At 50.2% G+C, this 13,364-nt stretch overlaps 1 protein-coding gene across 3 annotated transcripts in view; it reads left to right on the top strand.

Annotated features, from left to right (window-relative positions):
• ITGA11 (integrin subunit alpha 11) overlaps positions 1-13,364 on the top strand; it is a 129,486-nt gene that overhangs the window by 73,186 nt on the left and 42,936 nt on the right. For 2 of the 3 annotated variants that reach the window (XM_086711036.1, XM_086711037.1), the window contains 6 exons: positions 531-645; positions 3,547-3,674; positions 4,693-4,841; positions 9,280-9,424; positions 9,897-10,062; positions 11,453-11,523. In XM_086711036.1, coding sequence (XP_086567162.1) covers positions 531-645; positions 3,547-3,674; positions 4,693-4,841; positions 9,280-9,424; positions 9,897-10,062; positions 11,453-11,523 — 774 coding nt within the window. Of the gene's footprint in view, positions 1-530; positions 646-3,546; positions 3,675-4,692; positions 4,842-4,872; positions 7,163-9,279; positions 9,425-9,896; positions 10,063-11,452; positions 11,524-13,364 lie in introns of those variants that run through there. The other variant, XM_086711038.1, reaches the window with a different exon arrangement.

Here is a 13,364-nt window from a genome sequence, read left to right as displayed (position 1 = left end):
TCTGAGGACTTATCATTCTTTAAATCAGGAGCTGACATCAATATTTTGGGTAGCAAATTTCAGGGAAAAAAAGCAGAAACATTCTTTTTTCTTTCCCCATGAAGAGGCATGGGCATGTTATTGGGACCTGGAAGTCTTTTCAGTAAGGACGTTCAGGTGACATCTTCAGAGAGGCTCTTCTAGTGACCTTGAAGGGTCCACTCCCATGGATGATCCTGTGTGGTGGGTGGGGTGGGCAGGTAGGGAAGAGTCATAACTCTAGATGATGGAGTCAAGAATGGGACCCTTGAAAATACAACAAAGGAGGATTCCAAAATTAGTTTTTCTCTATTCCACCCGAAACCAAGGGAACTAGAACACATTATGGCAAGAAAGAATTCAGTTAGACTCCAAGAAGACTCTCTAAATCCTGGGAGTACCAATAGTCAGAGGATGCTTTGGGTCACGGAGGTTAGGCTGGGCCAAAGGCTTTTGGGCCTGGACCCTCCCAGAGACCCCTACTGACTGGGGGTCTGGACTGTGTTTCACAGGCCTGCAGCCCCCTCTGGTCTCACGAGTGTGGGAGTTCCTACTACACCACCGGGATGTGTTCACGAGTCAACTCCAACTTCAGGTTCGCCAAGACGGTGGCCCCCGCTCTCCAAAGTAAGTAGCTTCAAATCTGTAGATCCATGCAGGGTGGCTGACAGTCACGGGAGGCTCTGAGTTCTGATCACCACCACAAAGCCGCACCGGGACTCTAGCCCCGCCCTGATCCAGAACCTGCTTAGCTCCACCCTTCTCCAGAAACTGTGACTAGTCCTGCCCTGATGCAGAACCTGCGGGTTACCCAGAGTGATGGCGGGCGGCAAGTGAGCCGAGGTTATGAAGACAATCCTGGCAACCAGAGAGGCTCACTGCAAACCCACTGTGAGTGGGGGAGGGGGTGCTAGGCCAGCTACGTATAGCAGGCAAGCTGTGCACAGCACAACTCTGGGGACGTTGTTCACTTAGACTACAATGTGAATGGTGCCCTCTGATGTTGTGCAATGCAGTTGCCTGTAGGTGGAAGGCCAAGGAAAACAGAATTATCCCTGGTAACAGTCCCCTCTAACTGGTGTTCCTGGATATCAGGAGGCTCCACCCCGCTTGCCCAGAGCCTCATGGAACACAAAACCTCCCACTCACTCCCCACCCGCCAAGAAAATCCGGGGAAAAATATTCAGACCTTGTCTCCGGCAAGCCCAAACTACTTGGCTCCGAGCCTCACTGTTTCCTCTGAGCTGAATACCATCACCCAAGCAGCTGCTAACCGTTTTATTGAGGGTGAGGGGATTAGCACCTCTGGCTAACAGCAGCCTCCCTGCAAACAACACGGCCCAATCAGAGATGGAAGGATGATGCATGGGGGGGTGGGGGGGTGGGGTGGGGGGAGGGAGCATCAGCCAGCAGGGGCTGGAAAGTGGTTCTTTTAAGGGTAAGGAGGAAGTGTTGATTCTATGCTCCCAGAGTGGCCAAGGGAAAGAAGGTGCTGTGGCTGGGGAGGAGGCCCAAGGTCAGTCACATGAGCTGTGAACAGGGAACCTCACCACAGGCCAACATATGACCATCCAGGCCTCCGGAAGCTCCTCTGATGGAGGCCTGCTCATCTGGCTGGGAGATTATCAAGCACAGGTCCCAGGGCACCCCTTTTGGAGGCTGTAACTCAGTATATCTGGGACAAGCCCCAGGGTGTGTGTATGTGTGAGTGTGCGTGTGTGTGTGTGTGTGTGTGTGTTCACCGGAGTGTTCAGCCCTGTTTAGGAGCCACAGATGTAAAGCAAAGTTCTTCTCAAGATGATTCAAAAGAAAAATGTGAAATTGCAAGAAAGAAATCAGCAGTAATAAATGCATTCTAATAATAAAGATGGCTTAAAAAACAAGAGAAACCTGGCTCCTACCGCTAGATTAGGAACTCCCCCTAATTAAGGAATTGCTGCCGTGGTCACCACTGTGGCCACTGGCACCGCACAGCTGCTTGGTCCACAGGCGTGGAGCTAAACCAGCCTGGAAAAGGAAAAAGCTATCTGGTGCTGTCAGCCCAGAAGTATTGGGCCATCACATGTTGCACACGGTGTGCAGGTGGGGACAAGAACGTCTATACGACTCTAAAGCAGAGGTGATTGTGAGCTTCCCAGTCACCCAAACGCTTCTAAAATGCCCTCCCTTGGGGCGCCTGGGTGGCGCAGTCGGTTAGGCGTCCGACTTCAGCCAGGTCACGATCTCGCGGTCCGTGAGTTCGAGCCCCGCGTCAGGCTCTGGGCTGATGGCTCGGAGACTGGAGCCTGTTTCCGATTCTGTGTCTCCCTCTCTCTCTGCCCCTCCCCCGTTCATGCTCTGTCTCTCTCTGTCCCAAAAATAAATAAACGTTGAAAAAAAAAATTAAAAAAAAAATAAAATGCCCTCCCAGACACAAAGCCTGCACCTTCTTGTCTCTGGTGGGCACTGACTTCATCAGAGTGCACCTTCACGCTACAGGAGTTACTGGAATTGTTAACACACAAAAGGCTTCTGCCATATTGCTATAAAGTAGATTTTACAACAGTGTGAAAATTCTCCAGTAAAAGTCAACAGATACCCAGTATTTCCACATGATATAATGTCGTGTAGTGTATATCACATCACATCGGGACAACTAATTGCAAAGTAACCCCAACTGTTGACAAAGAGGACGAAGTTATTCAGATTTTAAAAGGAGGTTTTTGCATTTGTTACGGTACCAACGTTTCTTTGTTGGTTTTTATTGTTTGTTGTAACGCGATGTTAATATTACGAGAATATAGAGAAACCTTTATGCTCAGAGCAGAGATAAATGCACAAACGCTTGACCCGATGATGTCATTGTCACATTCACAGAGTAGTTTGCTTTAAAACACAGGGGGAAAAAAATGAAAAGAGGGTCAGTTAAGATTCCTTGAGCACTGACTTTGCGCTCAGTTCTGTACAAGCCTCGTCTCCTTGATTCCTCAGGACGACCCTCTCCTATCGTCACACCTGTTTTACAGCAGAGAACTGACCCTGAGAGGTTAGGTTACTTGCCCAAGGTCACACAGCTAGTGCTCAGCCAAGCCAGGAGTCAGACAGTCTGGTGCGGAATCCCACGGTCTTAGCCGGCACACCATAAAAAGTGAAACTCATTCATTTGGACTAAATGTGGTAAGTGCAGCCTGCCTTTGCAGTAAAACAAATGACAGGGAGCTACTGATCCGGGCAGGATGGCTGCCTCAGAAGCATTAACCCAGCCGGTGGCAGGTTAGTCCCTGATGAAGAGTGGAGGCAATCAGGCTGAATTAAAGCTTGGTTCGAACAGCCAGCACAGAGTGGTTGAGCTGAGCCAGGAGTTCCTGGGCTCATCATTCCTGTCGCCCAAATCAGCCACTAGCCCAAGGACAGCTCCCCAGGTAAGGGAATTATATACACATGACAGGGGCCTTCTTCTGTTGTCCTTTGGGCACTCATCTGGAGGATCAGAGACTGAAAGCAGACGCTGACTCACTGGGCAGCCATGACCGTGTCCCCACTTCCCAGGGTGCCAGACCTACATGGACATCGTCATTGTCCTGGATGGCTCCAACAGCATCTACCCCTGGGTGGAGGTCCAGCACTTCCTCATCAACATCCTGAAGAAGTTTTACATCGGCCCTGGGCAGATCCAGGTGAGCATCTCTGGGACTCTCTCCTCCTCTGAATAGGGCTCCCCAAACCTATGGAAGACGCCACCCTGGGTCAGGGAGGAGCGCATCCTTGCATGTGCTGGCAAGGTGTAGGTGCAAGGGTCAGTGCCAGGCCCTGAGCCCAGGACACCCAACTCTGCTGGGCACATCTGGGGACAGTTTGGGGGAGGCCCCACTTCACTGGTCAAACCTATCTTCCGGGATAGATGACACCTATTAAGAAAGACTTTAGCCAGGTAACCAGGTAGAGTGAAGGTAGGAAAGGTCACGTAGAACCCTGCCGAGTGAGGCACGGGAGGATTAGACACACTGATCTTGAGAGAAGACTCAGGGGGAGGTCATAGCCAAGTGAGGGCTGACATATAAGAGGGACAAGGTGGCAGATTTCAAGTCAATCTAAGAAATTATTCCGTAGCAACCACAGCTGTTAAAAAGGGAGTGAGTTTCCTCATGACTGGAAGATCATCTTTAGGATATGGTGGGTGCATGTCCAGCATTAGAAAGGCACCAGATAAACTCGGGCCCCATCCAACAGGAAAGCTTTCTCATTCTAATCCCCCTGTAAGTCTTTTAAGGTTTTTTGTTTACTTCGAGGCTATGAATACTGTCTATATCTTACCAGCCTTGGGGATAAAAGAATCTCTTCTCTTCTAAGTTTTGAGGAAACTTAGTTCCAGCGTTTGGTGAAGAATGCCACAATGCTCCAGCCACGTGGCTGCTAATATTTTAGGCTTCAATTCTGTGCTCCAGCAAGAAACAGAATCTGTTGGGCCTTTCTTTAAATCACAGCCTCCCCTCTCGAGAGGCACCTTCCACCTGTGTCACCAAGCCATCCATTCATTCCCAGAGCTTTCCCGAACTGCTGCTCTACCCAAGTACTCTCCAGCCTTCCTCATTTTTGAACAGTCACAGACAGAGAGATGACTCTGGGGAGCCTCACCTCCAAAGGTCCAGCTCTCAGGGACCAAGATGTTCTGTCGTCCTCTCCCCTGCCTTGCAGGTTGGGGTTGTCCAGTATGGAGAAGACGTGGTGCATGAATTTCACCTCAATGACTACAGGTCTGTAAGAGATGTGGTAGAAGCCGCCAGCCACATTGAGCAGAGAGGAGGAACAGAGACCCGGACAGCATTTGGCATCGAATTTGCTCGGTAAAAAAAAGATCCTAGTCAAATAGAAATAATAATAATCTACTTAAATCTCAGATAACTGTGCTAGTTACATACTGCTGTATAACAATCCTCTACAAAATTCCCTACCTTGAGACAATAATTTATTAACCCCTCAAATCTCTGGGGGTTAGCTGGGCTCAGCTGGTCAATTCTCTCTTGGCATCTCTCCTGTGGTGGTAGTCTGGTATGTCAGCTGGGACTGTTGTCATCTGAGGAGCTGACTGGACTGGACTTCCAAAATGGCACACCCATGTGGCTGGCAGTTGCTCTGGGCTGTTGGCTGGGAGCTCAGTGTGGGCTGGTGACCTGAGCACCCACACGTGGCCATGTGGCTCTGAGAGGGAGTGTCCCAAGAGAGCTTTCCAGCGGGCCCACACAGGAACTCTGAGATTGCCTGTGACCTAGCCCCCAAAGTCCCAGCTATAACTTCTGTCGTATTCTACTGATAGAGTGAGCCATTAAGGCCAGCCCAGATTCTAGGGGAAGAGCATTTGACTCTGCTCCTTGATGGAGGAATGGAGAGGTTACATCACAGAAGAACGTTTGGGATGGGAGGTATTGTTGCAAACGACTATGGAAAATGGGCCGTGCCGCAGAGACCCTATAAAAAGTTTGTAGGTTCCATGAGGGCAGAATCTTCCTGTGGAGTATCTGTCATCAATGGAGTGTGAGGAACACGGGTAAGTCTAACTTCTGAGGTTGTGGAGTAACAAGGCTGCCTCCTTAAAAATCACACCCGAACTCACTCACAATGATAATGAAGGTTACCTCTAGAAGTTGCCCTCACAGATGGCTTTGTGCTGGCTCCAGTGAGACTGCCATTACGCAAAACGTTATGCTCACCCCCACTGAAATCGGTGAGTGATTTTAGAAGCAATTCCCCAAGATCTCTCAAGCTGAGGCCTAAACTCCTAAGGCATATAGATTTTAAATGTATACATTTTACACCTATAGACATGAATTCCACTATGGCCATTGAGACCACAGGCTCATTCTCTGGTAGTCCCACTTCACATAGGATTAGCTGACGTGTTTAACAGAATTCCACAGTGTGAGAGCTACTTAGGAGTTAGGAGCTACTTAGGAGATTTCATGTGGTCAAACAATTACATTTTTTTCCAACCTTACAATTCTTTATGATTAAGTTACGGCTCCACTAATCAACTTCTGTTTGCTGATAAAACTTGCTCAAACTTTTTTCCTAAAGGAACCTTCCTCTGTGTAACGATGGCTTTTACCCATCCTCACAAGGAATGGGCCATTTTGCTGTTTTGCTGTCACTGGGATGAGTCCCTGGGGCCCCCATCAGGCCCTTGTGAAATTGCTGGGGCAACAGAGGAAGCCCATGCCCACTGAGCTATTGCTTCCTCAGCGTGAACTAAGTGACTTATACAGGGGTATAGCCGACCACCCCCAGAACGATTACGAGTATGCAATCCGGCAAGTAGTTTGAATCCAGTCGTGACTCATGAGCACCACTGGGCTATGCAGTCTGCACCTCAAATGAGGTTTGAAATCTGATCTTCTCAGCCTGCCAAGTCCCAAGTTACAGGGGGTGTGTTTTAAGGGAAAATGCTCTCCTTGCTTATTCACGATGCATTTTTTCTGGGCACCTGAAAAAGTAAAAAGATCCAGGCCATGGACTTGAGAGGTTATCAAAGCTGGTAATCTGTGGTTCCTGGACCAATAGGGAAACTCTGAAAAGCATCAGTCTAACTCAGTAAGGATGAGAGGGTAGGATCCAAGGAAGGATTGCCAAGAGGGGCTGGCATTTGGCTTGTCCCAGGAAGACCCCAGGATTCAATCAGGAGAGGTGAAAAGGAGACATTCCTCCTGACTAAGGGTAGAAGAGGGGGAAACTCAAGGAATCCTTATGTTTAGAGCCTTTTGAGCATGGTGTGAGGTTCGTGTTGGGGCAGGGGGTATTGAAGCCAGATTGTGAGGATGATAATGTCATAGCTAGAACAACCATGACTGGCCACGGAAGGGTCTTAGGCTTGAGAGTGTTTTCATCAGATATGCACATAAAGGTGAATCTAATAGTCATGTATGACTTGGGGGCCATGGGGATAATGATGTCATTCCAACTGAGCTCACTCAACACTTTTTATTGAGGGGAGCAAGCAGGAAGAAGGGCTTGGAAGGACAGAAGGACAAAAGGGCCAGATTACGATGGGCTGGTGGGCCATTCTCAGGACCCCAGAGACATGGGAGCCAGTGAAGATTTTGAGCAGAAAGGAGACAGGAAATGGCCTACTTTTCCATAGATCATTCTGGCTTCCAGGTTCACGGAAACTGTTGTAAGTATAAGTCTCTCACTGTTCTTAAGGAACTTATAATCTGATTTGCAAAGGAATAAATCCGAGGATTTTTACTCGGTAGAAAATCACAATTTTAAATCTGATGAATCATGTCAATATTTACCCCATTACAAATGCATACAGATATTCACACAATTCTACTATATGAAAATATGAACGTAAAATTTTTCTTGACTCCATATATAATAAAACCTGTTTTTCCCCTGCCATACTTTTTATATGGAGTTTCATGCCTCAGCCTGATCCTTCAATGAGTTTATGGAAACATCTAGAATCTCCTTTGATGAACTAGCAGAGATCTTGCTCCACTGGGTGAGGCTTAAGCTCAAAAGTCGCTGTAGTCATGTCAACTGTGCCTCTGGCCTCCTTCAGTTCATGGCTCATATTAAAATACGAGGTTTTTTTTTTTTTCTTTAAATGTTTACTTATTTTTGAGAGAGGGGGGTGGGATGGGCAGAGAGAGGGGAGGACAGAGGATCTGAATTGGGCTCTGAGCTGACAGCAGGGAGCTCGAGGTGGGGCTCGAACTCATGAACCGTGAGATCATGACCTGAGCCAAAGTCGGATGCTTAACCGACTGAGCCACCCAGGTGCCCCCAAGGGTTTTTTGGTTTTTTTTTTAAGTCAGTATATCCACAACATCATAGAGCTGAGAGAATGGCAGATGGTCTGTTTCTCTTCACTGGGAGCTTTGAAGATGCTCTGAACTAACTTATTCCAGGTTTTGTGAATTCGTCAACATCTAAATCATGCATGTCAAGCTCATCAGCTTCCGTGTAACAAGAGATTCGTGTGGTACAGAGCTTGAACCTAGCATTGCAGAGCTTAACTCCCCGGGTCAGACCCCAAGGGAGTCAACATAGAATCTAAGGGAAGCATCTGGTTTTAGATCCTTATTGGAAAATTCTACCTGCTGGGCCAGATTTTTAGTTCAGACCATGTCTGTCCTACTCAGAACCTCACGATCTAAAGGAGGGTTGTCCACAGAGGCACCAAGAGCCAGAATGGTTCCACAGCCAGTTTTCATGCTTCTGAAATGGGTTGCCAGCTGTAAGAGCCTCTCTGCAGCATCATGGGTCAGCGTGCCAGGCCCCTGGCCCTTGGCTGGATTGCCCGAGAGGCAGGCCAAGCACCTGCTCCAGGCACAAAACAAAGTAAAAAGCAAGAGAGAGGAATATTTGTCATGGAATTTGATATTTAATCATTCCCAAAATGGAATCAAAGTAGTCCTTGTGGGGAAAAGCAGAACTTTGTCAGATGTCATTATGTGTATTTTATGGATTAGTGTTGTTTGGGTGTTGAATTACTGTGGCCTGTCACCTTTTCAGTATGTAGGGAAGTGGTTCTCAACCCCGGTATTCATTCTTTTGAAAAATACTGATGGGGCACCGGGGCGGCTCAGTTGGTTAAGCATCTGACTTCAGCTCAGGTCATGATCTTGTGCTTTGAGGGTTCAAGTCCTGCGTCAGGCTCTTTGCTGACAGCTCAGAGCCTGGAGCCTGCTTCGGATTCTGTGTCTCCCTCTCTTTCTGTCCCTCCCCTGTTCACTCACTCTCTCTCTCTCTCTCTCTCTCTCTCTCTGTCTCAAAAAATGAATAAAAACATTTTAAAAAATTTTTAATGAAAAAATGGCCTGATTTCCAGGCAATGCCCCCGAGATGCTGATTACATGCCCGGGTGGGGCCTAGCCATTGGCATTTTTTTTTAACTCCCCCCGGTGATTCTAATATATAGCTGGGTTTTTGAGCCACTAACTTAGGGTGTCTAAAGGTCTCCATCTGACCTTGAACTTTTCTCCCAAACCCACCTGCTCCCTCTGCTTGCCCAAAACAGCATGGTCAGGACCCTAAAGAGGCTCTTTAAAGTTACTTTTTAAAGACAAGCAGATACATGACCTGTCTGAGTAGCTGGCAAATGAGTAGTGTGGGCACCTCAACCCAGCTTCTTCTTTGGTTTGAGATCCAAACCCTATTGGGTTGCTCCCCTGGGGAGGTGAGGGGGCTCGGCCCCACATCTGCAGCAGCCCCTCTGGAGGATCGCTGGGAGCTGCATCCCTACATCTCTCTTGTGACCCTCCCCCTGTGCTCTGTTTTCAGCTCAGAGGCTTTCCAGAAAGGCGGAAGGAAAGGGGCCAAGAAGGTGATGATTGTCATCACAGATGGGGAGTCCCATGACAGCCCAGACCTGGAGAAGGTGATCCAGCAAAGCGAGAGAGACAACGTGACCAGATACGCTGTGGCCGTGAGTCCTGCCCCACCTGTCCCACCCTCCGCCCCTAGAGGCTTTACCGTCAGACCCCTGGGGACTCCCAGGGGCATTTTCTGGGTAGTGAGCAAGCTGCCCAGGCCCCCGGACGGGCCTCTTCTTGTTTCATCCTCTCCTAAAGAGCACCTTGGGAATTTTCTTTCAGCACTGTCAAGGGCTATCTGCAACAGTTGGGGACAGGCTGGGGGTTGGGGGAGAGTTCCTCCATTGCCAAAACCTTCAAAACACAAGAAAACACCCCCAAGCGACCCAGCCCCCAGAACCCTATCTTAGAACAGGGGCCTTATCTGCCCCCTACAAAACAGCCTGTTTCAAAATGCCGGTGGGACCCCGAGTTCTGCCCATGGCAACCAAAAAGGGCTCCAGCCACGCGGGGTCAGGGGCCGCGGGGCTATGGGGAGGTCTGTGCCAAGTCCTGGTTTGTCGCCCTGCCCCCGTTCCCTGGCAGGTCCTGGGCTACTACAACCGCAGGGGGATCAATCCAGAAGCTTTTCTAAATGAGATCAAATACATCGCCAGTGACCCCGATGACAAGCACTTCTTCAACGTTACTGACGAGGCGGCCCTGAAGGACATTGTTGATGCCCTGGGGGACAGGATCTTCAGCTTGGAAGGTGAGGGGTACATACCAAGAGGGGTCTACGCTCCTGGGCTCACACCAGGTGAACCCCATAGAGCAAGATCCAGGCCCACAACACAGAAAGCTTTAGCAGGAGCTATCCCTTCATGATAGGGCCCTGGTATTCTGTGCTGGACCTCACAGACAGCCCTGGACGGTGGCTTTGCTGACATTCTCCTTTTACCACCGAGGAACTGGAAGCTCATAGGACCTAAGTGACTTGCCAAAGCTTCCACAGCTTTGGGAAGAGACGGGCTTTGAACTAATGTTGCCATATTTAGCAAATATAAAATACGGTGTTTGTGGCAGACCTATACTAGGAAATTATCTGCTGATTGTCTGAAATTCAAGTTTATTTATTCATTCTTTAACTTTTTAATGTTTATTGATTTTTGAGAGGGAACGAGAGACAGTGTGAAGAGGGGAGGGGCAGAGAGCTAGGGACAAAGGATCTGAAGCGGGCTCTGCGCCGAGCTTGATGTGGGGCTTGAACTCACGAACCGTGAGATCACGACCTGAGCTGAAGTCGGACGCTCAACCGGCTGGGCCACCCAGGCACCCCTCTCCTTACTGTTTAAACTTCGGTTTCGATGGCACGGATCTCCTCTGAGCCATGTGTTGCTATAGCCGTTCCTCCCAACACGGGGCTGGGCCACATGGGGGGGATGGTAAACAGAGATAAAAAGCAGTGTGGACAAGCCCGAGCAGTCTGCAGCACTTTGGAAAAGATGAGCTACAGACCCATGAGGAGACGAAAGCAGCCCTCATCCACAAGGATAAAGGAATAGAAACTTTGAACCTGAGTTTCAACACTCCCGCCAGAACTTATACTCAGCTGAGTGTATTTCTCCCAGAAATGGTTGCCTTTGGGTGTTGAGAAGATCAGTGCCGGTGACATGTTCCGGGAGGCCCTCTATGGGGAGGGGCTTTCAGCACACATGGGTTACTTGTGCAAATCTGGGGTGGTGACAGGTCCCCCTCCCGAGGGTTCGATTCAATGTTTGGGAATCATCCAGAGGCATCTGGAACCAAATCTGGTGAATAATAGGAATGAGAGAAGTGAGGAAAGAAATGGAATTTCCATTTCTTGCCAACGATGGAGATTGTTTCTTTCCATGTGCTTTTCTTGCTCTTTCCCCTATATTGACATTATGGCATACATGCTCTGTCATATAACTTGTCCCAAACCCTTTGCGGCAGTGACTGGGCTACTGATAGTGAAGCCACGGCCACCTGGAAGGTGCCCTCCCTGTGTGGGCTGCCTCAGGGCCCCCTCCTACCTCCCCGGAGGTGCCCCAGGACACAGGTGCCATGGATGGGGTTGCAGGTGGGTGGCGCTAAGCAATCGGGAGTGCAGCTGAGGACTTTCTGTCCCTCTGTTTTAGGCACCAACAAGAACGAGACGTCCTTCGGGCTGGAGATGTCCCAGACCGGCTTTTCTTCTCACGTGGTGGAGGTAGGTCGGGGTTGGAGCCGCCCTCCCACATACTTTCCGGCTCTCTAGGTGGCCACGCCGCCTTTCCTGGGCTGTCCCTCACCCACCCCCCACTTTGTTTCTCCGGGTCTCTCTGCCTCTGTCTTCTGTGGCTGCAAGGGGGAAGTCGAGGCCTTCAACTTACAAGCCCTTTTCAGCAGGGAGTGAGCTACAAATAACGAACCACCTGCACAGGGAGCCGATGGGGGCATTTCCTCCAGGTCCGAAGGTCCCCTGCAGCCCACAGAGCCTTGTGCAAAAATTGGGTCAACATGGCAGAGGCTGTTGGCCTGCGCCAATAACACCCTTGCCCAAGGCAGCCTGTGCGTGCAGGGGCATGGCCCTGAGCTGGTGCGGGGAGGGGGTCCAGATGGACCAGCTGTGCTCCCGGTGCAGACTCGGCCTCAGATGGCAGAGGACCCAGATGGCCACATGGCATCACAAGCAGCATGTCGCATCAGAAGCTCTACATTGGCGGCCCAGAGCACCGGGCTGTCACTCGCCCTCGACATGCCTCGCCTGGTTCCGATTGACAAGATGGGGCGGAAACCTCACGGGATTGCCAGGGCGGGGCAGAGAGCCGGTATCTGCAAAAATGTGTCGTAAACAGTGGAGCCCTGCCTGGGAGCACTGCGTGCTGGGAGGACCACCTGGCAGGAGTCCATGTCAGTGGGCATGCTTGGGGCAGAGAGGTTCCTAGGTGTTCTGCCCCAGGCTGGCACCGTGGGAGTGTATGTATGCCTCCAAACCTGCCAGAAACGACCTGCCTACTTCTGCATCACCTCCATTATCTCACTGAACACCCCCCCACCAACAACACTGTGAGGTGAATAGGGCAGGATTCCTTGTTCCCAGTTTCCAGACAAATAAACTGAGTCATACAAAGTCTAAGTGACCTGCTCAAGTGACCTAAGTAGGAAAATACGAGTCTCACGCTCTTCCTCCCCACGCCTAGCAGCTGCTCCCCGAGAGCGAGTGGAATCTCAGGGGGTCTGAGTCAGAAACCCCAAATCGGAGGCGGAGGGGGACATGTGAACAGGCAGCAGGACGGAAACCTGACTCACATGCCACTGTTCCTGGACTGCATCTGGACAGACTCGTGCCCACCCGGGCACAGCAAGCTACAAATGCAGCCACCTATAATTATAACAGTGCGTTGTATATGCATGGCACTTTAAACTTCTCCAGGAAATTCCTATGCCCCATTTCAGGCTCAGCACAGCCCTGCCAGGTCGACAGGCAGGAATAGTTGTCCTGTTTTTGTTTTTTTTTAATGTTTACTTATTTTTGAGAAAGAGAGACAGAGTACAAGCGGGAGAGGGGCAGAGAGAGAGGGAGACACAGAATCTGAAGAAGAATCCAGGCTCTGAGCTGTCAGCACAGAGCCCGATGCGGGGCTTGAGCCCACGAACCGTGAAATCATGCCCTGAGTCGAAGTCAGACGCCCATCCAACTGAGCCGCCCAGGCGCCCCATAGATGGTCAAGTCTGCAAATCTTTTCCGTGCCTTCTCTGTGCTGGGCCCTGCGCTGGGTCCCGGAAGGTGCAGGCTCCTCTTCTAACACTGTGGTCTGTGCATGCCTAGGAATCGGGGAACTCGAAGAGAAGGGGAGGGTGTTCAGGAATACTGGAGATGAACCCTAAAAAGGACCCAAGCATCTCAGTATGTCGAGCAGAAGGAGTCCTTGAAGGATCCATGGATAGACACCACCCCCCAAGCCCCCCCGCCACCCGCTGCACAGAGGAGACCAAGAGCTCAGAGCCCTGGCCTGTTGTTTAGGTCAAGGTCATGCACTGCCCTGTGTAGATTCTTCCACGTGTCCA

This window comes from Puma concolor, chromosome B3, assembly GCF_028749965.1.
Source record: "Puma concolor isolate L17-30 chromosome B3, mPumCon1.1.hap2, whole genome shotgun sequence".
NCBI lineage: Eukaryota > Metazoa > Chordata > Mammalia > Carnivora > Felidae > Puma > Puma concolor.
This window is presented reverse-complemented; position numbering and strand designations above follow the sequence as displayed.